The sequence below is a fragment of the Citrus clementina genome, unplaced genomic scaffold, assembly GCF_000493195.1.
Source record: "Citrus clementina cultivar Clemenules unplaced genomic scaffold, Citrus_clementina_v1.0 scaffold_5, whole genome shotgun sequence".
Taxonomy (NCBI): Eukaryota; Viridiplantae; Streptophyta; class Magnoliopsida; order Sapindales; family Rutaceae; genus Citrus; species Citrus x clementina.
The window spans coordinates 35,974,690-35,998,511 of NW_006262201.1; the positions used below are offsets into that span (position 1 = coordinate 35,974,690).

General features: G+C 33.0%; 2 protein-coding genes across 2 annotated transcripts; both read right to left on the minus strand.

Annotated features, from left to right (window-relative positions):
• Positions 1-21: 21 nt before the first annotated feature.
• On the minus strand, positions 22-5,078 carry LOC18041817 (flavanone 3-dioxygenase 2). Its single transcript, XM_006433841.2, has 4 exons — positions 4,595-5,078; positions 4,222-4,457; positions 1,740-2,070; positions 22-424 (listed from the first exon to the last, which is right to left on the minus strand). The coding sequence occupies exons 1-4, from the start codon at positions 4,808-4,810 to the stop codon at positions 155-157; spliced, it is 1,053 nt and encodes a 350-aa protein (XP_006433904.1). The 5' UTR covers positions 4,811-5,078; the 3' UTR covers positions 22-154.
• A 9,366-nt stretch (positions 5,079-14,444) lies between these two features.
• Positions 14,445-16,205, minus strand: LOC18041818 (RING-H2 finger protein ATL11). Its single transcript, XM_006433842.2, has one exon. The coding sequence runs from the start codon at positions 15,856-15,858 to the stop codon at positions 14,632-14,634; it is 1,227 nt and encodes a 408-aa protein (XP_006433905.1). The 5' UTR covers positions 15,859-16,205; the 3' UTR covers positions 14,445-14,631.
• Positions 16,206-23,822: the final 7,617 nt, after the last annotated feature.

The window sequence follows — 23,822 nt, forward strand, 5'->3', positions numbered from 1 at the left end:
CGGGCCACATCCAATTATATGTTAGAGTTTAATCAATTATCTTCCATTAACATAACAAGTAATAGAATTTATTTAATTTACATCTCTTATTACAAATAAATTATAAAGCAGCACATCACAATCATTTCATCTGGAAAGTGATAATTAAACAAATTTATTTGCAACACGTATCATTGATATTGACTTTGACGTGGTCCAAGCAGGATTTCCCTTTCAGTTGATTGCTCTGTTGAAGCTGCAAATACTCTCTATATTTGATCCCACGATACAACGGGGGTCGGTTCTCATTGTCAAGCAAATCCTGAGCAGGGCCCACGACCGTGTCAAGAGGAGGCCCGTGTGCCGTTGCAACGGAGATTCTTGTTGCTTTGCCGTTCACTACTGCTCTGTGCAACACGCTTTTGTACTTTCCGTTACTTAGTATCTATATCCAAAATACAATTTTAAGTGGTTATATATACATAAACATATACACTATACAATTAGCCATCATTAAATGTTAGGTTAACTTTCAATATACATACTCAAATTTTTTTCAAAAATTTAAGTCGAAATAACTCCATCCCAATTAATAAAGATGGTACATAAGTTTTGTTAACTCGAGTATTTTATACCATAATTAATACTTACCTTAGTTACTTTAAACCCTTTAGAGTTTAGACGTGTCACACATTTGAATATTAAAGCACCTCAATCAGAATGGACTAAAATAGCCTTAAATCGATCTCATTGGTTTCTATAACTGTGAAAATTTGTTTAGAACTTTAATGAAACAAAATGTAAATGATAAAGAGGCTAACTTAAGTTGAGAAATCTTAGAATATATCAGAGGTAATATAATCAATCAATGAATCGTGACATGTATAATTTAATTTAATATCATGATGATTTTTCAAAATAAATGCACACCTATCATAATATCATTAGCTTGTTGTTTGACTAAATATCACCTTTGATGTATTCTAGAATTCTCATTTAGGTGATATATATTTTTAAAACTATATGCCTATTTAGTTTCTTTTTTCAAACATCAATGCTTGGGGTGATTAAAACCCTAAATATTATTGAATAATTGATGGCTTGATGCAAAGCAAGAAATTGAAGATATCCCAATTAGATTGAAATTTATGATATTTAGGATATCTTAATTAATTTGTATTATAGTTTAATTTGGTTTCCTATTTAAAATTTCATTGCCTAGGCATAACTTATTTAAGTTGTATTACTAATTTAGGTATGAGCCTTATTGAAAACGATTTTTTATTCAAATTAAAAAAAGTTATAGTTAGTATAAATATGTGTCTTTTGTAGGTTTTATACGAGTGTCTTGATTATTTATTATTATTATTTCATGGAATAAGCTCTTGGTTTGAGTTATACTCTTGTTATTTCTTGGTGTTTTGTAGAATCAATGAGTTTTAACATGTAGATTCGTGGGTATTCTTAGAATCAATGTTAATTTAGTTTATTTCTTTATTCTAATATTATCAAGAATCAACGAAGTATTGAAAATATTCCTATCTATCAATCACCTACATCTTTTATTCTTTCGCTGTGTCAAATTCGTTGTAGAGTTTTCTGTTGAAGACCACACTGCATCAATAATTGTATTGACTTATATCTATTTATCTATGTATCTATATATATATATATATATATATATATATATATATAGACACACACACATAGAGAGAATGTGTTGAGTGAAGATATAAATAAAAATGGTTTGAAAGAATTACCTCCATGTGGTCTCCTATGTTGACTACGAAAGAGCCGGGTGGAGGATTGACGGGAATCCATTTGCCATCGTGCCGTACGTGAAGACCTACATGGTCATTCTGCATAAGGATGGTTAAGAGGCCATGATCCGAATGAGGAGGCAGCCCCATCACTACTTCTGGCTGTGGACAAGGAGGGTATAAATTGACGACAAGCAACTGATGAGAGTCTGTCTCAAGATCCATTGCCTTTTGTATATAGCTTTCTTCCAATCCTAAGCTTTCCATAATCCCTTTCAGTAATTCATTGGCCAATTCTCGAACTCTTTTGCAATATTCTTGTATGGTTTTACTGTAAGAATATAATAATTAAAAGAAAATCATAAATGGTTAGAAAGCAAATTAAATCAACCAAATTAAGTAACCTTTTTTTAAAAGTAAAAACGAAACATAAATTGTATAATTCCCACCAATAGGTGTGGAGCTACATCTTGTGCCAAATTAAATCAACCAAATTAATTAACCTTTTTTTAAAAGTAAAAACGAAACATAAATTGTATAATTCCCACCAATAGGTGTGGAGCTACATCTTGTGCCAAAACATATAGACAAATGATATCTCTGTAATTAAAGGTGAGCAAAAATGCTCAATTTGACCCAATCGGTTTGACTTTGGTTCAAAATTTGAACCAATCAATTTCTAGTTTGGCAATCATGATGTTGAGGGCCTGACATTTGCCGACCCATATTTCTAAATTTAATCAGTAAAATAATTTAATATTTTACCCATATTTACATACTTGTTTTAGATTTCGGGCCTCAAAAGTTTTACCCTTGCGACTTTTTACTTACAAACTTGATGAGGATCATCTCTTAGTGTTACCCCAATAAATTTAGCGAATAATTAACTTAATTATAAATAAAGTGAAAAAAAGGGGTTTGATTTTTAATATCAAAATTTAAAATATAATTTTAGCCACTTATTTTATTCAGAAAGACTAGGAGAGAAAAAAAAATTACGAAAGGATCCTTACCTCACAAATTTTCAATTTTGGCTCGGACTCCCCCACCAAGAAATAGGAAGGACCCTCGAACACTATTATTATTTCAAGAGATCTATCCAATGGTATCATCCCTTAAGAAGAGATGGAAAATATCTACTTAAATATGGATATTATTCATCCACGTGTAAATCCATAATTGTTCTTGATAAACACGTCCACATCCATATCTAATTGTAGATACTAGATATGGATTTAAATTTTATCCATATGGATATGGATGTTTGTCGACATCAAATTGGTATATTTAAAATTAAAAAATAATATTAATATATTAAGCTATCTTTTTAAAAATTTGTGTTAGCATATATTAATATTGAATACATTTAAATTTTGGAATTTAATTCATTAGTTATAATTATTATAAACTAAATATAAAAAGTAAACAAAAAATTTGCAACAGGTTATTGTCGCTGGTGACTCGCCAAAAAAAATTAAAAGGTAGCTGTTGACAACACAATTGGCAGGCATTGTTAAACTCTATTTCTCGCAATCTATATGATGGTGTCATCATCGACGTCAAAGGAGTAGCGGAGATGCCAGAAGCATTGGCCAAAGGATTACACCATACCGCCGCTGTCAAACAGCAGTGAGTTACGGTGCATTACCTATTGAATTGGAGAGGATGCCATGCCGCTCCAATTGCCTAATTAGTAGGCGATGCACTGTAACTAGGCGCCATCAAGAGTACAATCGTGACTTTGGCTGGCGCCTCCGCTACTCCTCTAACACCGATGATGCCACCATCGAATAGATCTTGAGAGATAGAATTCAAAGATGCCGACTGTGTTTTCAACGGCTGTAATTAACTGTTTTCATAAATATTACAATTAAATTTATATTTATTAGATACAAAAATAAAAAATAAAAAATTACAATTTATAAGTATATTATTATACTTTTAGCAAAGGCTAATATGAACATGTCACTCGATTTTAAGTAATTGATGGATATCAGATGAAAAGTAATACTCATGTCCGTCCAATAACAAGATAGATATATTTTTTTTTGTCTTAATCACGAGGTATCCTGAGGAGGGCCCCAACTGTGGGAGGCATCTTTAAGCCCGTACCACAACCCAGACTAGAGTCCCTGCTTGAACCAGGAGGTACAAGTTCTCTCAACAAATGAGACTTCCCTGCGACTTGAACTGGGGAGCAAACCCAGTCAAGCCACTTAAGGAGACTCCATTGCCAGTGGAGCCAACACGAACCAACGCTTTGTTGGTCAAGATAGATAATTTTTAAAATATCCACACCTTCATCCCAAATATTTTGGATGGATATCTACTAAGGAAGTCCAAATTAATTAATTACTATGTCATGCCTATGGATGTGCAAAATAAATATGTGGGGAAATTAAGATCAGACGTTTCAACACAGAGACTTGAGAAGGCCTCAAATACGTACAAAAGAATTGAAGATTAATTTTGAGATATATACCTGAAGCCAAGAGGGTTTTGAGGAGCATTGAACTGGGGATGGACGTGGATCTTCAGGTAATCCCTCCAGAATAATGTCTTGTCGACATTAACGTTGAAGCTTGTCCCCCATCTTATTGGATCAAACAGCTTCTTTCCTGCGTACTCTCTCTTTTGCTCGTCCGACAGATCGAAGAAACTTTCACTTGCCCTTATCATCTCATCTCGCAATGTGTTCGGTACTCCATGATTAATTACCTAGTATTAATTATAGTATAAATATCATCGAAACTTAATTATATATGCATAATACCTGTATTAACATACTTACTTATATATTCAAGAGCATACATATATATACCGCTGTTGAATAATTACAATAATAAATATTTTACCTCAAAGAAACCCCATTTGAGGCATGCATTGCCGATGGCTTGGATTGTCTTGTAACGTTGTTCCGGAGAACCAGAAGTAAGCATGGAAAAGTCTATGATGGGGATTGTTTCTGCTTCTGAGTTTATGCAATCATCATTAAGATCTTTTTCAAAGAAATACTTAGAAGGAACAGATGTGAGACGACCTGATTCGCTTAATCCTTTCACACAAAACATTTTTCATATATATGTATTCCAAGGTGTGAAGGCTTCTGTATAAATATTATGAAACTATCTATAGAATTTGCTAGTCCTGTATAATAAGAGGAAGCAAGTAAAGTGGTTCTTTCATTTTAGAAGATGCCCTTTTAAATACTGAAAAATGTGGCACAGCTGATGCCAAGCATGTGGATGTCAAATTTTTAGCAAGCTACTAAGATTGAAGTGCTCAGACGCTTCATAAAACTGGCCCTGTACGTGTTATCTCACTCTCCATCTTCAGCCACATTAATAAGATGACGGGTCGCCCTCAACAATTTAATATCATCTTTTCATTAACTAGAAGAGGCCGAAGGACAATTTTGCTGCATGTCCATGTGGGACCATGATGGTGGCGCATCATAAAATTGATCAAAAGAAGTTAAAATAGTCTTTGTGGTTTTGTGACCACTGGAGAGGATGGTTAGGATGATATCATCCTAAACCATCGAATTATATGAACTCAAGCTCACAATTATTGGTATTGGAGAATTCAGTAAGGCTTTTGCTCTCATATTAATTTATTTGTAGTAGTATATTTTCGTTTTTGCTAAAGTCTGAGCACATGTTATTTAATGGTTACTTTTTCTATGGATGTATTTATGTTTGGGATCCCCTATCTTACATGCATGTAAGATAGGGATTGCCTTATGTTTGTATTCACCATTTCCAAATTGAGAGGATTATTAATTATTTCAAAACAAGCTGCGATGATTGCGTAGAAAACGAACATAATTATGCCAGTCAATACGAAAGGTGACTGAGTCCGTTGCTTGTTGCATTTCTTTTATGGGAGCCCCTATGTTACATTGAATGTACCATACACAATCCACAAGAACCACACAAATTATGGGATCCACATAATTGTGTGGTTCTTGTTGATTGTGTATGGTACATTCAATGTAACATAACAAAATCCTTCTTTCATATATAGAAAACGTGAAAAACAAAACTTGTCTCGAACACAACAAGGTATCTAGGATTATTCTTCAAAAAGAAGGAAAAAAAAAATTTCTTGTACCATGACTCTGGCCTCACATATCAAAAGTATAATTAATGTTAAAGTTGCGTCCTATGTAGGCAGTAGGCACATTTTTCTGGTGAAAGATGCCGACATGCAACAGCATAAAAAGTTGTGGTGATAACTGATGATTGTAATGGAACTAGAAAGCGTGTCTACAGGTAGATGCACGTTTTTTGTAGTTTTGTGCGCTAGCTTTTGCTCTTGTGTGGCTCCGTGATGTCCAAGTTTGGGAAAGGATATCAGCACCAAGGCAAATTTCTAAGGTGGTTGAAGTTTTCTGGACCACATTGGTACCCAGTACATAAAAAAAAAAAAAACTAAAGAAAAGGTACATTTTATTTAAGGTTTTCCATTTTTTTTAGTTTTAATTATTATTATCGAATTAATCTTGACAGATCTTGAGGAAAATATGTTTGAAGGAAAAAAAGAATAACGATACAACTAATTAGGGGAAGACATGGCAAGATTTAATCAGTAGAAATCAACAGTATACTTAAAAGAACTAGCACAAGAAATATACGTAAAGTGGACTAGAAACCACAAAATATATTTATGGATTTTGATTTTTTATTGATCTTGAATTTGACTATTTTTTTCAAACTTTTTACATTTGTCATTTATTACTTTGGATGATCAAATCTATTAATCTAATGTTTAATTTAACAACCACTAAATTTTTGAGTCCCCAAATACTTCTAAGAGCAGTGCTACACATTTCAAATTTTTTATCCCAAAAATTTAGGATATTTATCATTACTCTACTCCAAGGAGTTGATATTTAATGTTTAATCTCTCTCCTTCACGCACACCCACTCTTTCTCTCTATCTCTCTCTCTAAGGTTCCATTCTCCATTTTCCGTATTAAAATCAAAAGGGGCATGAACACTTTTGCAAAATTATGAATACTTATTTGGATGCAAGATTTTTTTTTTTTGCTGAAATTGTTCAAATGCATTTGGAGGTGGCTGAAATCATTGAAATGTAATTAAAGAGTTAGGTGCACTAGTGCAAGCTTGAAACCTATAAATAAAGGTCATTTCTTCAATCTATATCATCCCAAAATTTGAAAGAAATAATTCAAGTGAAGAATTGTTGAGTGTGAGCAATTGAGAGGTTCTTTCCTTTCAAGTGTGTGTGAGAGTACTTAGTGCATTTAGGTTCTCGAAAGTGAAATTTCTTCACTTAAATATTGTACTCAAATAATTGTTAGTAATACAATTATTTTCTCTTGCTCCGGTGGATGTAAGCAAAATTATCGAATCACGTTAAATTATTATATCCTTTATTTTTTATGATTATTTAATACATTTGATTCTGCATTTCACACAAAACAAGTGGTATCAAAGTCAACGGTTTGTAGTCGGGGTGGATGGTATTGTTCACACATAGGTATTGTACATGTATACAAAAATGTTCACACATACGATATAGTTCACGAATACGATAAAACCAACAGTTCATACTTGTGAGGATTAGTAGCTTGTATAGTAGTGTGGATTTGTGTATGTCTAGGAAGAGTATGTCATAAAAGCGATAAAATACTAAAGAGTTTAGGTTTCAAGTAGGACTGGTGTGATTCTTCCAGTCTTTCTTGAGAAGTTTCCTCGTGCATTTCATATGTACTGATCTATCAAATGAGAATAGTTCATTGAGAAAATGGTAGAAGATGAAACTTTCAAAAGCGGGGAGATATCTATCTAGACTATTCCAGGGACACTTCATGTGGGAGATAAGACTTGTCACATCACCATTCAACACCTATTATAAGAGGCCAGAAGATCAATTTTGAAAAGTTTGATAGGAAAATTAATTTCGACATGTGGAGGCGCAAAGTTACGGATACTCTTATTTAAATCAATCTTGATGTTGTTATGAAAAATAAAAGACACTTGTATAACGAAGAAACTTAGAATCGTATGAATAAGAAAGCATGTGGTCTGATCAGATCTTATTTGACTAAGGAAGTGAAATATCTGGTGAAAGATAAGGAGTATGCGATGACTTTGTGGTGTATATTAGAAGAAAAGTACTCGTTGAAAAGTCCTAAAAATTACCTTTATACAATAAGTCATGTATATGGCTTTCGAATAAAGCCTCGGGCTGTCAATGCACAGTCATGTCTTAAGATTTAAAAAGTTACTTGCAGATTTAAAGAATCTTGATGAAAGTATTAAAGATGAAATCAAGACTATAATTCTACTGCACTCATTTCAGAAAAATATAATCATTTTGTGACTACCTTGTTATATGATAAAAACATAATCATCTTTAAGGATGTCTGCAAGGCATTGACTAATTTGAAAATTTACATTAATGATAAACAATCCGAAAGAACATCGTCTGAATATTTGTTAGCAAGAGAAATGACGATAAAGAAAAAGAAGAAGTGCAGTGGAAAGAATTCTCGATCTAATTTGAGAAGGAGGAATATAGCTCGAAATGAGTGTGCCTTTTGTCATAAAAAAAGTCATTGAAGGAAAAAAAAGTCCAAAGGTTCAAAAGAAATATAAGAAGAAACTAGTAGCAGCCAATATAACATATAAAGATGAAGACTTTGACTATTCGCTAAGTATTATGCCTACAACATATGTGGCTAACTTGGGTAAGGGGATACTTGATACCAAAGTAACCTATCATTTATGTCCTACAAGGGAATAGTTTACAGATTTTCATAATTTAAAATCAGGTGTAGTTATGATAAGAATGATAAACCTTGTCGCACAATAAGGATAAGAATAATTTGGGTCAAAATATTTGATGGAATAGTCAAAGAATTGAAAGAAGTTAGATATATTCTAGCATTAAAAAAATATAATTTCTGTAGATGATTTGGAAGTTAAAGGCTACAAATTTACAATTAAATATGACATAATAAAGTTCACATATAGGGCTATGGTGATTCTACAAAGGGTTCGATATCATAATTTATACTGTTTTAAATGAGGTACAATAGATAAAGCTAATATTTTTTAAGTGCATGGTGACACCACCAAACTATAGCATGTACGACTGGGATATAATTGAGAAAAGTCTCTACAAACTCTAATAAAGCATAGACTTTTGAAAGGTACTAACACCCATAAAATAAATTTCTATAAGCATTGTATTGTAGGTAAGAAAATAATGATTAAGTTTGATATGGTTAATTACGATATTCATGAGATCCTTGAATACGTTCATAGTGATGTCTGGGGACCAAATAAAACTGCGTCAATTGGTGGAAACTATTTTTTTGTCTCATTTGTTGATGATTTCTCTAGACGTATATGGGTGTACACCATGCGAGCAAATGATGAGGTTCTAGAGATTTTTCGTGAAATAGAAGAAACTAATAGTGACTGAAAATGATAAAAAAATCAAAGTATTATGATCTGATAATAAGGGTGAATTTATTTCTGATCTATTCTTGCAAGTATGTCAGAAAGAGTATTAAAAAACATTTACAGTGAGACATAATCTGCAACAAAAAATTGTACTTTGCTGAAGAAAGTATGATGTATGTTATCTTATACTTGTTTAAATAAAAAATTTTAGGTTAAGACTATGAGATACACAAGTCACTTAATAAACTGGTTGAGTTGACTTATATTGTAATTGGAGGTAAAAATCCTATGGAAATATGGTTTGGAAAGCATGCACAAAACTACGACGCCATTCGTGTATTTAAGCGTCCAGCTTATTATCACATAAGTTATCTTTGTGGGATTCAAAGATTAAGTTGAAGGTTTCAAGTTTTGGAATCTCAAAGATAAAAAGTTTGTGTATAACAGAAATGTTACTTTTAATGAAGCTTCTATGTTTAAAGTTTTAAGTTCTCAATAGTTGAAAAACAAAACCAATGAGATATTACAACAGGTGGAGCTTGATACAACTCTATATGTACTAGTTAGTTCTATATAAAAAAAGAGTTTAACTTTGAATGTGATCCCAAGAGTTGAAGAAAAAGTCATTTCTCTTGATGTCCCATAAAAGAAAAAAAAACAACTGACGATGTAGAAAATGATAATGTCAATATAGCAACAAGGAGACTAAAAAGAGTAGTAAATAAACTCAAATGACTTACTGAAGATATGATGGTAGCCTATGCATTTTCAATTATTGATGATGATATCCTTAACACTTTCAGTGAAGCTATGTAGGGATGGCAAATTGCGGGCTTGGGCCGGGCTTTTTAAAGCCCAGGCCCAAGCCCACATTAGTTAAATGATGTCCAAGCCCTTCAAAAGCCCGTCCAAGTTGGACGGGCCGAACTTGGGCCGGGCCTAGGCGGGCCTGGGCCGGGCTTAGACGGGCTCGGGCTTTTTAAATTAATTATAAAATATTTTTTAAATTAAGAAAAATATTTAAATTAAAGATAATAATATAATATATAAATAGAATAATAGTTAAATACATTAAATATTAGCAATACAACCTAATAAAATAACAAATACTAATATAAAAAATTAAACTAATTTAATATTTTGATTTTTTTCTTTTTTATTTAAATTAAATTTATTTTTTATTCATAAATTTAGAAAGCCCGGGCCAAGTCCGGACTTTTTTGCTAAGCCCTTGTCCAGGCCCAACATATGCGGGCTTTATAATTTTTAGGCCCATATCCAGGCCCACCCCCTGCGGGCCGGGCTTTAGACCCGCGGGCTTGGGCCGGCCCGGGCTTTTTTGCCACCCCTAAAGCTATGCGTAGTAAGGAAATTGGTTAATAGAAATTAAACATAGGAGAATAAATAAAGTCTTTTCATTAAAATTAAACTTGGGAACTTATAGAGTTGCCTAAAGGGAAAAGGACTATTGGCAATAAATATGTCTACTCCAAGCAAGGCTCTCTAAATCAAATAAATCTTTGATATAAGGAAAGACTTGTTGTAAAGGTTTTGCTTAGAAGGAAGGTATTGACTGTAATGAATTGTTATCTCTGATTGTAAATTTGTAACCTCTTCACGCGAAGGTTTACTCGGGCCAGCACTTAATGATCACCACCCATATTCACAAGGATGAATAGCTGCATAAAAAAATCATAAATTTATCACTTTATTATGTCTAAAATCGTTTCAAAATTAAAATCCACAAGATTGAGTAGCAATACGTACCACACGACATCCGTGATCTGTTTCGACATGATATTTTCCCACTCATCAATAACATTTACCTCGTCACCCAACCACCCCATTAAAGTATTGTCCAAAAGTATATCGAAGAATTTTTGGAACTGTTGGAAGGGGCGATCCACGAAAATTCTACCAGAAAACTACTGATCAAACTCCTCAGATAGCCTTAGATTTTCTAGGCCCCTAAGCGGATTTATATCCACATTCGTTTTCTCATCAATTTCACTGTCTATTATTTCGAGTGTGGATGGATGTATGACGTTCCTAACTAACTCTCTTGAAATAAGGAATTAAGTAAGGGTTGCTAGAGACATATGACGATCTGTACGGACGTCCAAACTTACTTACGCTAGGAGGTGCCTCCGTGAGGATCTGCACACTATCACCACATACGTCCTTACAGAGACTATACAACGATATGGCAGTGTGATCATCATAATTGCCAGTATTAGTGTACGGACCATAATCATCTGGGGCTTGTCGATTCACCAAGATGAACATATTAAGCTAATATCGAATTTAAAACTAAAAGAACATAACTAGAGCATGTGAAACTTGCTCACTATTTACGAGTGTCCAATTGGAGAATCACTATATGCGCGCTTGGAAGTACCATCACTAAATAAAGCCATAAATTTTATGACTACTTTTCTATACTGTTGTTGTTCTCTGCGTTCTGTCTGAAGCTCCGACCTTAGTTCATAAATGGAACGCTCCATCTTGTCTATCCGTTGAATAAGATCATCATTGCAGAGCTTTATCCTTAACTATTATCACGAAATAAGAAAGTAATGAGAGAGCGCTGAAATCAGTTATATATGTTAAAAGAAAATGATCTTTTAAATCAAAAAGTCACATTTAAATCATGTGTGTCATCAAAATCATATCTGGATTTGTGATGGATGTCGACAGCAAACTAATCCTCAACGAGATTTTACTGCACTTGTGTTGTGCTCATGGTGTCATGATCCGCCTCTTTTGTCCTTCTAATGGATGGTGCGTTGATTGAAGGTTGGTGCTACACAAAGTAACATTGAAAATGAGTAAATACCACAACAAAAAATTTTAAGTTTTGATTATCTTTTAAATGATGCAGTAAAAGATACCCAACATTACGGACTAAACTTGGGATATATGGCACGCAATCCTCCATTATTCCAATATTTTGAGGCTTTCTCCTTTGCATCTAGTTCGATGGTTTGTAAAATGTTTCATTACTGTAAAGAATTACCAAAGTTTTTTGTTGGAAGAAGTCATAGGCTTCCACTGCAAGATTCGAGGAATCTTCCTTTTAGTTTTCACGACCCACTCTAATAGTAGTCCTCCAATCGCTTCAAAAATTCATGCCTTCAACAAGGAAAGATATAAAATTATAAAACATACCATTAAACATACATTATTACAAAACTAAATTATAAAAAAATTTGTCACACACTTGCACTGCAGATGTAAAGTTATAAACATTGTATTTTTCAATTTTATACTTGGGTTTTTCTACGCAAGCCTTCTTAAATTCCTTGCCTTTGCTGTTTAATGCATTGTCAAGACTTTCATATATTGTTTCCCACGACAAATGACCCCACAGACAATTTCAAAAGTGATTTATCTCATCTACCTCGTTAAGCAACTTGAAATTGATTCGAAAATATTTTTTTCTTCCGTTTAGTATTCTGTTTACAAAGTAAAACAATGTGATCTTTAGCGCGTTGTTGTCATCCATAGCCTCGAAGTCTAAGTCCATAAATTTTATCTCGAACTAGCCAAGATTTATCTTACGAAACAAATCCCCAAAATACTTGTTAAGTAACATGCACATTGTTTTATGCTTTTTCAGCACGACATCTTTACCATAGCAAAGTTCCGTAATTAGGCACCACGCTCTAATTGATAAGCGTATCAAATCCTCACTAATTTGAAATCATAACTGATTTTTTCGTTACTTTCACCACGGGACACTTGCCCAAGCAACACATTATGCACAATTACACCATTAAATGAAAAGCTTCGTTACTCAGTGAAATGCCCAAATATGTCATCCTTGAATAGTTTCAATCGTTGCTTTGTTAATTTTTCTCGAATGACATTTAAACTGTATTTAATTTACACATACTTGCAACACGCCCGAGAAGGTGATCGCCATAAGGTATCTTTATCATTTCTGGGTCTTTCGTTGGTCCGTGTGAATTATAAATTGTTATATTTGATTTCGCCATTTATCTGATACAAGTTACAAAATAAAATTATTATATTTCATAATTACATGTCAATAAATTCATAACATCTACAACAACAATAACAAAAAAAAATGTCATTTGGTGCGATAGGGTGACTGTCGTACCTAAAAAGACAGTCTCTTGGTGCGATAAGAGCACTCGCTGCATACAACGCTTCTATTCTTTCATCCATCGCCAAATTTTCATGTCATCACACTTGGTATACGTAAAAGAATGCACACAACTTAACAAATTCCCCCATCACACTTTTATTATACAAAAACTAACATAAATTATCTTAGAGGAATTTCATCAAACACCTAATATGCGATAGTTATAACTCATCATTTTAGCTAAATTTTGTTTCATTATATCACTCCAACAACCTATAATCATCTAAAATTCCAATCAAACTCACTCAAATAATTAGAAAATGTTGAAGTTTACTTAGCTAGGGTTTGAACTCTTTTCAATTTCTTAGATTCGTTTCTGGTTCGTACAGATTACGGTGGATTTGGTTGGATTTTAGTTCGCCGTCGTCGTTTGCCGTTCAAAACCACAAGTTTAGAGTGTGGCTAGAGAGAGTTTGGAGTTTGAAAATATAAGGGTAATTTGGGGCAAAAAAAAATTAGCTAAATATGATAGAAAAAAATTAGGTGGGTCAAATTTAAAAATTGTAAAAGTTTTAAGGTTATTTTTATAAATTTTCCCATGGTTTTGGAAGTATTGTTTCGCTTAAGCTTCAATATAATGGATAGTGTGCACGGAAAATGCATCTTTCACTCTATGTGATTGGCCACCATGTGTCCAATAGCGGATGAGCCAAATTTTGAATAAACACCTTAACAAGCAATAATAATTTCATAGAATCTTTGCAGTGCACATAGTGTGCACGGAACAATGCAAATTATCACTGCAATGTCTTGTGAATAAATTCGGTATAAATTTCATTACTCCTTATTCCTTAACATACTATCAGACCAAGAGATCATAACTATAAATAATTCGCAGGCCTAAGACAACAGCTTTAAATAACTCATCAAGGGGTAAGGGCAGTTCATGGAAAGTGTAAGACACGGCCCAACCCAACGTGCTTAAATTTTGAAGGCTATCATGCACGAGTCTCGTGCTGGGCCGTTATCGTGAACGATATTACTCAAATTAATTTACCCCAAAAAAAAAAAAAAAATGCAGGCAGTATCCGAAAAGTTGTTCCCAAGTGTGCGCTCTCAAATTCGGTGAAAAATTTATAAGGACTACTAACGGACTGTTGTTTTTACAAACTATAGAATCCCTTTTATTTTCTGTGAACAACCAATCTAAGGGATGTGGTCGGATCTTTTCTTAAGTTTTCAGGGGAAAAAAAATTAAAGGTTAAAGGAAACAAAAACAAAAAACTATATACATAAAAATCTCAATGGATCGAGCCCATGTAAATCAAACCCAAACAAGAATTCAAACTTGATTATCAGGTCGGAGCCTATCAGATGATCGTTCCCCTTCTCTGTCATCTTCGAACGATGATGATTTTGCAGAACTAAATAAATTCTTTGATGGAAGACAAGATACCTCAACACCATCACCCGTTGTTCTTGGAGTCCGAACCGAACCGGTTCTTGAAATAAAAGGCGGAGCCAAACCAAGCCCCCAGTTGCCGGATCGAGACGGTGGACCGAACCGCTCGTACAAATGGTGATTGTGGTTCCTTCCAAGCACAAATCCTCCGCTCCCACTTCTAAAACCCCTTCTCGAACTCCTCACACTAGGAAACGCCACGCAACTCTTGCTTCTACTCAAAGAAGAGTTCATTAGTTGACTCCGTACCTCCGCCGGTAACCTTAGCGTAAACCTCTCACAATCTTGACCCGGTTGGACCACTGAGTGACCGGTGGAGTGTGAACGTGGAAACCAACCGGACGGCCTCCTCCACCCTATCGATCTCGATCTAGGTGGCCTATTCTGATTGGTCAGGATCACGTCAGGAGCTTCTTCATCTCTCCTCTGCACATCAGTCGATGAAATCTCTTGAATATTATCTGAACCTTGTTCCAATCGACTCGAGCCAACATCCGGGTTAAGAACTGGAATGAAGCTGGAGGGAGTTTCGCCAGGTTGTGGCACCAAATTTGCGCGGCAGACGGGACACGTGTTATGAGCAGACAACCAAGCGTCGATGCAATCCATGTGAAACACGTGGCTACACTTTGGTATCAAACGCAGCGTTTCCTCATCTCCAAACTCGTTCAAGCAAACCGCGCATTCTAAAGAACCCTTGCCGATTTTAAGCTCTCTGACCGCCGAGTAGAGGAAGGTGGGAAAAGTGTTGATAACAGAATCGTCAAGCCCGCGCGCCCCTCTGCGGGACCGTTGGTTGATCCCTCCAATTATAGTAGCAAAAGCGTCAGGGCTGTTTCGGCCCCTTTCAGTGCACTGACGGATGTAAACGGAGAAGAAGCCCAAGATGAAGAAAACGCTGACCAATATTACGGTTACTATGGCCATAGTACCGTTGAATTTCGGCCCCGTAACAGAAAACGCGTCCGGTGGCGGCGGTGGAGTTTGTGCGGTGACATACGGTAAGGCGTGGAGATAGAGAAAGAGAAAAAGAAAGTTGACCACGCCATGATCGCATATCATAGGATTGAAAATTGAACGGCTCGGATTAAGCGTTAGAACAGTCATCACTTCAAGTAAAGTAATTGTAGTTGTTGTTCATGATCATGAGTGGTTCTTTGGCTCGGAGCTCTGAAGATTTGTTTCTAAGACAAAGCAAAAGCATACGGAAAAACGTAAGAAAAAAAAATAAGAATGAAAATGGCGGGTCGACGACGGCCTAGCCAGGGCGTATCATTATTGACTTTGAAAGGGCCGACGGACCCCACAAGAGAACAAAACTCGACGGATGCATAGATGTCAAAGTATTTTGTATGATTATGACGTGGACGCCAAGTGGCAGTTAGAGTATCCGTGATTGGTCGGGTTTTGATTACTAACGAGGATCTTGAATGAGCGTAGTGTATGTGTGTTACCTTTTTTTTTATGGAAAATAAATTTTGACAATATGTTAAAATAAAAATGAACTACAATTTTATGCAATATTAAAGAAAAAAAGGATAAAATAATTAATCAATCTTATGACACCTCCACAAGTTGTTATAGTTTATTTTGTCGGTTGAGTCTCTTCAACATTTTTTTTTTGTTCTTTATTTTAATTAAGATATATGATTCCATTAATCTGTTTACATCAATAATTGTGATTTAAAATTATTTTATTCTATATTTTTTATTTTTTGAAAGGGATCGAAGGTTGTTAAAGATAATGCGATTTCACCATTGAGCTTCTAGATGTGTGATAATATATCTATTGTTGCAATTTAAGTTAGCAAGCAGTGGTAAAATGTTATTTAACAAGTAAACAAATTCAGACAACATCCTTAAGGTGTTGTCGTGCGTGTGGTGCGCGGTATCTATGCGGCGTGCGTGCATACGTGCACGTGTGTGGTTCTGAACTTCTTCATCTGTTGCGTTGAATGGTCATCATAATCTCAAGTAATTTTCAGCTAAAAGGATAATGTACGTTCGTCCGTCATGATGTTATAATTTATAAAGGAATAGGGCCTTTAATTACAAGTAAATGATATTATCATTTATTTAATTAAATTCATTTATATCCAATAATTATTCTCACTGACGACATCAAAAGGAAAAAAAAAAAACAGTATTAAAAGAATTGATAAGGATGGCTCATCGTTCGTGCCTTCGTTGTACCTTCACATGTTCTCATTTCATAGTGGTACTCAACAACTTAAAAGAAACTAAGAGGATTATTCAAGGGGAGGACTAAGGATGGGAAGAAGAGCCAGAAGAAATTTAATTTTGATTTTAAGTCAATTATCATATATGTATCGTTCGCTAGTCACTCTCACTCCTCTTATCAATTCAAGAAATTAAGCTTGAATTTTGTATAGCCCGCGATGACCAAGTCTTTTTCACACACATGGATCATGGATGGTTCAATTAATTTTAATAACAAGAAATTTACCACAAAATCAACAACGCCTACACACACAATACACACATTTATAGTCATTCTCAGGTAGTGACCCTCAATTTTTTTAATGTAGACATGCAGTTAAATCATATATTTTAATAGAGTTAATTTTCAATAGATTATAAAACCATGCAGTTTAATAACATTAAAAACTGACTCTATTAAATCCCACGGTTTAAAAATTTGTTAGCATAAAAAAAGAAAAAATACGTCCGCACTAGAAAATGACATTATATATATCTATAGTTTTTTTCTAGCGAATGTATCCTCATTTTAATATAGTGAGAATGCATACTAAAATATAAAAAATTACAAATTTCAATATATTAATAATTATATTTTTTTTATCTGTTAGTGTATGTGAGGATAACCTCACTAAAGAATATATATATATATATAATTTAAATTAATTATGAAGTTTTTTTGTAGGGTAGTTGACGTTTGTTTATATATAAGTATATATAAGATTTTATCCATACACGGAAAGATGCATGTAAATAAATCTCCAAAACTAATCAATTTTATCTCTATTGCCAATAAAATTTTCATACTTTTATGTTGATAAGGGAAAAACATGAGTCGACTTGTTAAACTCCATCAAACTAATTAATTTCTTAAATCTTCACTCATTAACTAGCGTTAATTAGTTCAAATATGGTTTATATACAATATTTCAAGAAAAATAAACCTAGTAGGCTTTCAAAGATATGAAAAGGCTACGAAGCAAACAAAGAAATTCCTCGCGAGTTGTAATTATCAACCAAAATTTATTCTCTATTCTCCTCGTGCGGGCGGGCCTCAGTTTATTTGTGTAATTAATTATGAGTCTTGACTTTGTCAGCTAAATAATGCACCTTTAATTTCCATTCCCCAAAAGCTGATGTTCCAGTCCTCTTAACCTAATCATTCTTGAAGAAAACGCCTGTTTGGAAGCATGACCTGTATTTTGTAGCCGTTCCGAAATTTGAATAACAATTTCGGTATCTGAAATTAGGGATGGCAATGGAGAGGGGGAGAAGAGGAGATCAATCTCTCTGTATTCATTCTTGATATTTTGTGTATGTCCCCGTCTCCATCATAATTATTTGAAAGAATCATCATCCCCTCCCCGAATAATAACAGGAGATCCCCGAGGGTCCCCGATCCTCGAATAACTAATACATTTTTTGTTTTCGATTTTGAGTTAATCATATTAAAATAAAAAAATTCAAATAAAAGTAAAGTTTGAAATATATCTTATATTAATATCCATTACAAAAGTCACATACATTAAATTAGTAAGTAATGCAACATGTAAGGGATACAAACTTCTTTTATAAACTATCGTGAATAAATTAATAGTCTAATATAAAATGGTTACAAATAAAATCGAATTTATATTCAAAATTAACTTTTTCAATGGTGGCGTAGGCACTTTATAAATGTGGAATATTCCCTTTACAGCACAATAGTTAAGTCGGAGCAAATCAAGAGTAAATATTAGATTAAATTAGATTAGATTAGATATTAAAATTATGATTCGCTGTGGGCAATTATAACATCTAAAAATAAATAAAAAATAGATTTAAGTTTAAAACATTTAATGAATATTAAAATTAAAATAAAATTTTTGGGCAAATAGAATTTACCCGGTTTTTTTAATGTGCTAAATAAAAATTTAGGACTTTAATTAGTTAATTAGACCTAAAAGTTTAATAATATAAATATTTTGATATTTTTTATTTTTACCAATATTTATAATTTTATAATTCAAATTTTATTATTTATTTACTAGTAATTTTAAAAAATAAAAATAAAATTTAAAATTAAAATGAGAAAATGGGTAGGGGATAGGGATTCTACCTCATCCTTGTCCCCTCCCCGAATAAGAAATTGGATAAAAAAATTTCCCCGTCCCTTCCCCGAATAAGAAATTGGGTATGAAATTATCCTCATACCCTCCCCGAATGGGGAAAATCCCTGAGGATACCCGTCCCTGTGTGGATTTTTGCCATCCCTATCTAAAATCTTGGAAAATGGGCGGGTTGGTTCATCACTTAATTCTGTTGACGTGTAATCAATCCATTTTAGAAAAAAAAAAGAATAATAATAACATTTTAAATTTTTTATCTTAGACTTTATTTTAAATAATAAATATTATTTATTAGGTGGTTTGTAATTTTTATATGATCTAAGTATATTATTTTACTAATTAATTGACGAATGACTTATTATTTGAGTAGTTTTTTAAAATAAAAAAAACAAACTTGAGATGTATAAAACAACTCTTAAAAAAATTTATATTTGTTGAATAATATTATATTATTTGTTTTGCTTTCAGACTAGTCTATATATTCAATGCAGGTTATGATTGAGATGGGAAAAAAAAAACTGATAATAAGAAAAGACTTTGAGCTAGTTTTTTCTTGATTTCTCCCCATTTGAATAACAAAAATCTTTGAATATGTTTGGGTACAATTTCATTTATACAAAGTACTTTTCACTAATTTTTTTTGTCGCGTGTATTACTCATCTATCGGAATTATATTTATGTCGCATGTAACAATTTTTTTTTTGGTTTTTTATTTGGAAGGATATATTCTTGCTTGCTTTGAAAACACAAATTCTTAGGGCGGGCGATCTCTCATTTGACTATGTTTTTTCATATAATTGAGAGAAATTATTTTTAAGAGAAAAATGAAAAGAAGAGAGTACATAATAAGGTGGAATTATATAACGAATCAGAGCAACTTTCAACAAATCTTATCTGATTATATTGGGCTATACCCAAACGTGAAGAAAAATGCTATCTTGCAATACAATGGACTGTATCAAAATAAATAAATATAGTACATAATGTTCACTGATTTAAATATTTAATTCTAATATAGTGTACACTATTACATTGAAATAAGTTACATATGATATTACTTTACGGGCTTACATATTACATAATCTCTGACGTTGTGCATCACTAAATTTTAATAGAATAAAACCCTTAACTTGTACGCTATTACACTTCTATTTTTTATGTATGTAATTATTTTCTAAAAAAGTAACCTTAATGATTTTATTCCATTTCGAGTAAATAATATTATAAACAAGATCGGTGGCTGTCCATCCATTACTAGGGTCCCTCTATCTTACATGCATGTAAGATAGAGATTGCCCCATTACTATCTGTATAATTGCGCAAACCAAGGGGGGGAATTGTTACGACGAGCATAATGGAAAATTAATGATTGAAAAAGATCATCTTAAAAGAACTGGGTGTATAAACAAATATTAAGAATGTACTTAGCAATAGCAAACCACCAGCCAATCATGTAGCCCACCCAGTCGAGGGCCCATATTTCAAAATTGAGAAAAGAGAAGCCACGCCTGCGCATAAGTCGCAGACAACGACTACGGTGGGCAGGATGCGGTTCAGCTCGGTTCTAAACCGATTGGTTAACCGAAATTGAACCGAATCGAACTAAACCGAATATATTTTAGTTCGATTTGCTTCATGGATGTGCGAAGTTCTACTAAAGTGAAATTGTGAGACCAGTAGCACCATCTTCTTTGAGTTGACAACAAATTAGGCTTTGCATAGCCAAGCTTTGCAACCATATTAAAGATGCGTTTGGAATTGAGGTTAGGTGATTATAGTTTAAAAGGTACAGTACTAAAGTATTTTAGTAAACATTAATTATTGTATCTTAAAAAAAATATTGATATGATTTTTTATTAGTATGATAAAAAAATATATTATATTTTTAATAATTTTATAAAAATTATTATTTAAAATTTATATTTATTACATATTATTAATATTTATTTTATAATTATATTTTTTTTTACAGCAGTTATAGTTTAAAAATTACAATACTTCAATCCCAAACAGGACCTAAATAAAAGAAAACCAATGAAAAATTCAAGCTTCCTAACTTGTAAAACAAGGACACAAACAATTAAGATTTTCCAGATTACTTCAAAAGCTAATAAAGTAATTTCACTTTGATAATTGATTATAAACCAGTGATTTCATAACCATCTTAGATGAATAGTATATGGGAAATGGATCAAGATACCCGATATTGCTGCAATGCTAAAAGCTTCAAAGTACTCTACCAATTAGAAGAACACCATATCTACACTTGAATTTTGAAGAGCATATTCAATACAAAGGCCGTTTTGATCAAACTAGACGAGTGTCGGCTGCAGTGGAGGATTCGTGAGTGACGATCATCGACCAACAAAAGATAATGACAAGAGACAAGCCAGCCTCTGACTATGGTAACGGCTTGAATTGTGATTGATGGTTGGTTGATGCTTCAATCGTGAGTGACAAACGGTGGTTGGCAAAGATGATAGCAGGAGACAACATAAATTGGTGGTGAGTTCGTGACCGCTAGTGTGAGATCATGATTGTGTAAAAGCTTGCTGATTGCCGGCAAATGCCAATCTAGGGTTAGAAAATTAGGAATTACTGAATTGATTTTGATTTTTGTTATTAAATAATATTTTTAATTAAATTGACCGAACCGATTGGTTTGTCAATTTGGTGCGGTTTTGAGCCAAACCGAATACAAATCACTTGGTTTGATTATTTTGGAACTGTTCGGTTTTTGCCTTCCAAACCATTTTGAAAAATCAGATTTTGAAAAAGGCACTCCTTATCTTCTTTTCAAAATTTCTTTTTAAAATCTGTTATAAAATAGGGTGATTTTACCAAACTTGATTCCTAAAGAAATTTACCAAACGTTAAAATTAGTTTTATTTTTTCAAAATTATTTTTTAACCCTCCAAAAACAGAGTAAGAAGCCACAACATTTATGAAATTATATTAAATATAAAAATAAGGCAAATGCTAAGTTACAATTATTGTAACTTACATATTTCATGTGAACCGCATAAATTGCGGGTCTTATAATTTTATGTGGTTCACATGAGAGGTGTAAGTTACAATCATTGTAACTTAAAGGCTCCCTAAAAATAATTCTTAAAATGAGATTTTGAAAAACTACTCCTCTTTTTTAAAAAAAAAAAAAAATTTGTTATAATATGAGTGATTTTACCAAACTTGATTTCTAAAAAAATTTACCAAATATTAAAATTAATTTATTTTTCAAAATTACTTTTTAACCCTCCAAAAACAGTTCCAAACAGGTCCTAAAACCTTAGAAACCAATGTGAATCCACCTGTCATTGTCAATATTTCTTTTTGGCCTCGGCGGCTACACTAGCAAACCCTAAATACAATCTTTTATTTTTCTTAACAGCTCGTGAGACCAACCGAATACGACATTAAAAATCACCAATCTAAGAATAAGAAAAGACGTAACAGCTGGTCATAAAAACATTAATTCTAAGGGGGAAAAAATATTCATCTGAAAATTCTTAATTAATGTTATTTAATTAAATTGATCCTATTATAAAATCTTGCACCTGGGACTCTCGAAAATAGATCATTCAGATCATATGTCTTAATGTCTGCACTAACAAGAACATTAATTCGGAAACAAAAATATATATATATATAATTTCAGTTATATTTTATTTACGGTTGCTTCTCAACAAGGAATTTAAGCAAATACGGCCCCTGGTATTTGAAGGAAAGCCGCGGTTTCGTTGCGCTTCAATTCCTGACGCTGACAGGAATCAGGATTCTTGTAGTTGGGCTTAGAGAAACACGTGTACCGTGTAGAATTGCCAACTTGTTCACTGTGCAATCGAAATGGACGAATCAGATGTCGCACCAAATCTACTGCTTCTGCTTGTAGACTCTTTCCACACTCCTTTATTTTTTTTTGGGCGGACGTGTTTGTTTTTTCTATTTTATCTCGACAGCAAATCGGCAATTAGCTTCTTTCGGCCAAAAAGAAGTAAAAAACAAGTTATTTGATTAAGAAAAAGTTATTTTATTTAAATCTACAAATTGAATTACAGAATGATGTATTGTCATTTATGACTCATTATCTAGAGCCTATTTGTTTTTCCGAATTTTTTTTTTTTTGCTGAACACTGAATGCCCGTCAGTTTCAATAATTAAGTTATTTTAAGTGGTTTATTTTTCCTACAAAAACAAAAAAAAAGTACCTTTAGTTTAGTTAAAATTTATATTGATTCAGATTTAAAACCAAAAACCACCTAAATGAAAATGATCCTCTTAATTAATTATTTTCAATTCATCACACAACACAAGACGGCGGTACTGGTACATGTTCTTTTCTTCTTTTATTGGTTAGATTGATTAATGGATCAATTTCCTCTCAAAAAAAAAAAAATTGATTGATTAATTTATATGAAAAGACAAAGATCACTGGAATTTTGTTAACATGCAAAGCATTATGGGGAAAAAAAAAGATTATATAGTAGTACCAGAAAGCATTTTTCTATACATCAAAATAAAGTTATAATTATTAATTTATGTTACATGTGAGGGAATTTTTTCTTACTAAACTAGGTAGGAGGAGAAATTTAGAAGCAATTAATGCAGATGTTGAATAAATATTATAAGAGACAACAAGCATCCCATAAATTTTTGTGCAAAAAGTTTTGTGGTGGCTGCCATTAGATTAATTAATATTTACCTACTGAGTTTCTTTCGAAAGAAATATAGAAGAAAAAGTGG

What these genes read in the sequence shown, in the direction of transcription:
- LOC18041817 (XM_006433841.2), bottom strand. Translation starts at nt 4,810, where the DNA reads ATGTTTTGTGTGAAAGGATTAAGCGAATCAGGTCGTCTCACATCTGTT. An exon ending in CAAAACCCTCTTGGCTTCAG is followed by an intron (nt 2,071 to 4,221) that starts GTATATATCTCA and finishes ATATTCTTACAG; the next exon opens with TAAAACCATACAAGAATATT. An exon ending in ACATAGGAGACCACATGGAG is followed by an intron (nt 425 to 1,739) that starts GTAATTCTTTCA and finishes TTTTGGATATAG; the next exon opens with ATACTAAGTAACGGAAAGTA.
- LOC18041818 (XM_006433842.2), bottom strand. Translation starts at nt 15,858, where the DNA reads ATGACTGTTCTAACGCTTAATCCGAGCCGTTCAATTTTCAATCCTATG.